The sequence below is a fragment of the Nicotiana sylvestris genome, chromosome 12 (assembly GCF_000393655.2).
Source record: "Nicotiana sylvestris chromosome 12, ASM39365v2, whole genome shotgun sequence".
Taxonomy (NCBI): Eukaryota; Viridiplantae; Streptophyta; class Magnoliopsida; order Solanales; family Solanaceae; genus Nicotiana; species Nicotiana sylvestris.
The window spans coordinates 135,886,163-135,888,754 of NC_091068.1; the positions used below are offsets into that span (position 1 = coordinate 135,886,163).

Below are 2,592 nucleotides of genomic sequence, written 5' to 3' on the forward strand. Positions count from 1 at the left end.
TCGACATTCAAAATGTGTATGGCGGTGTCCCTTAGGATTCCCGGCATATCTGAGTGGGAAAAGGCAAACAAATAAGCATTGTTAGTTAAGAACTCATGGAACTTACCTGGTTGTGAGAGGTTGTGTCCGATATAAACTTTTTTCGTGCTATCGATGATGTCCAACTGAATGGGGTTGAGGTCTTCTACGGTTGCCTTGCAAGCTTCTATGACATCTGGGTCTTTGATGGCCTCTATTTGTATGTTGGGTTTGGTTCCCGATATGGCTGATTGCTATGCTTTCGCACTTTCCCCCTTTAGTTGTTGGGTGTGTGTGCAGCCTTAGGCGATTCATTAGCATTCTTGGGCGGTGCGTTGCTCGCCCCGGATGCTGAATATCCCCCATGGAGTAGGAAATTTGATTACTTGATAGAAACTTGATGGGTCGGCTCGCATGACGTGTATCTATGGATGTCCTATGATAGCGTTATAGGTTGTTTCATGGTTAATGACGTGGAACATCATTTCCAGGGTGACTTCCCCTACTAGAACGAGCAGCACTATCTTTCCAGAGGTTCGTTGCACTGCACTATTAAAACCTGTTAGTGTTATGCAATGTGGTACTATCTTATCCTCGAGTCTCATCTGTATGAGGACTCGTGGGTGAGTAATACACGCGCCGTTTCCATCATTCACCATTATTCTATTTACATTGGTATCCGTGATATGTAAAGTTATAACCAAAGCATCATAGTAAGGGGAAGACAAACCGTTGGCATCCGACTTATCGAATATGATACTATCTACGAGGTAGTCATACCATTTGTGAGCGACTGTCCGCTTGAGTTTGTGTGTGGTGGTGAATTTCACATGGTTGATTACTTTATCATCGCTACCGCCAATGATATTTTTTATGGTCCGAGCTGGTGAGGGTGGTTTTGGGGGTCCTTGAGGTTGATCGCGTCCACGAGCGAAGTTAACCCGTCCTTGATTGCTTAGCAGTTCTTTCAGGTGTCCTTGGTTTAGCATTCTTAACACTTCCTGTCGCAGGCCTATACAGTCTTCGGTCTTGTGTCCCCTTTCCTGGTAGAATTCACACTGAACGTTCAATCTCCGGGTGCTCGCATATGACTTCATCTTTTGCGGCCACTGCACTTTTGTGCCGAGTTTTTCTAGTGTATACACTATTTTTGAAGGAGAAACACAAATGTTATGAGCAGATAATAGTGGACGCATACCTCTTTCGTTTCGGAGTGGCATGGTGTGTCGAGGCATGACGTTCGCATGTCGTGGAGGAGGTGGGATGGATGGCCGGATGTAGGGCTGATGCCTTTCTCGATTGAAACAGGATAAATGATCCCTTCGACCATCGTTGCGGCGATCTCTCCTTGTTTTGGTTTGGACAGATGTTAGCCATTGGATCAGACCATTTAGGTCGTCCTCTTCTGCCCTTACTTTGGCACAATAGACATTATGGATTTTTTCCGACGTGGTGGGAGGGTACTTCTTGAGCCTATTTAGCAGTTCTTTGGTTGCTTTCGACCCGTTTCTATTTAATCTATTTTGGAAGTCTGCTACCGCCATCCCTTCTGATATATTCAGTAGGCTCATCTTACCCTATTGAATCGAGTTAGGAAATCCCAAAGTCCTTCGCATGTCGTCTGCCTAACGTCGAAGATGTCATTTACCCTGGCTTCTGCCTTTTTTGCTCCCGCATAAGCGTTGACGAATTTATCTGCCATTTCTTCAAACGTTGATATTGAGTGTGCCGGTAGTTGGGAATACCACATCAGCGCTCCCCCTATTAGGGTTTTGCTAAACATTTTTAGTAGCACCGATGACACATGTTCTTTTGACAGATTGTTGCCTTTCACTGTCGTAACGTAGTGGATTATGTGATCTTCCATGTCCGCGGTGCCATCATATATTTTCAAGTATGGAGGCATTTTGAAGGTTTTTGGAATAGAATGGGGAGCTTCCCCTTCATTGTATGGTTTCTTGACGAATCGGCGTACGTCACGTTTTGGTAACAACTTCGGAGCGCCCGATATTTTATCGACCTTTTCCTGATGCTCTTTCATTTGATCACGGAGCATTTTGTTCTCGTTTTCTATTTCTTCCATTTTTTTAATATGGCAGTAAGTACATCGTTACCTTCATCAATGACAGTATGAATGTTATCTGTGCGTGGAGCTTCTGGCGCATCGGCGACAGTTGAGATTTTCTACGTGTATTGTGCCTCCGATATCCCTTTTAGCGGGTTTGTCCCGTATGTTGCTTAAGGTGTTTATCAACCACTCTTCTAATAGCCTTTTCACAGCCGGTGGTGCTTCTTCTACTACGGATGTTGAGGTTTCCCTCTCGCGCGAGACAGTCATGCTTTCTTGGGGGGGGGAGGGTGAGATATCTCCCTCAGGTGTAGCGCTTGGTGTTGAATTTTCATTGTCTTCCCTACCGGCTTCATTTTTCGTGACAGCTTATATTGCCTTTAATCTTGCTTCCCCATTTCCTGCCAATTTTGGCCATTGCGAGGCTAAAAAAAGGCGATTATCCCTTTCAAGGATCTAGACGAAACTAAAATCTCAGCTACAGAAATCTCCACAGACGGCGCCAA

At 44.9% G+C, this 2,592-nt stretch overlaps 1 protein-coding gene across 1 annotated transcript; it reads right to left on the bottom strand.

Moving 5' to 3' along the window:
* Positions 1 to 443: 443 nt before the first annotated feature.
* LOC138883791 (uncharacterized) lies at positions 444 to 1,562 on the bottom strand. Its single transcript, XM_070164504.1, has one exon. It carries the CDS (start codon positions 1,560 to 1,562, stop codon positions 444 to 446), a length of 1,119 nt encoding a protein of 372 aa, XP_070020605.1.
* Positions 1,563 to 2,592: the final 1,030 nt, after the last annotated feature.

Coding starts and splice junctions, on each gene's coding strand:
- LOC138883791 (XM_070164504.1), bottom strand. CDS start 1,562: ATGGCGGTAGCAGACTTCCAAAATAGATTAAATAGAAACGGGTCGAAA.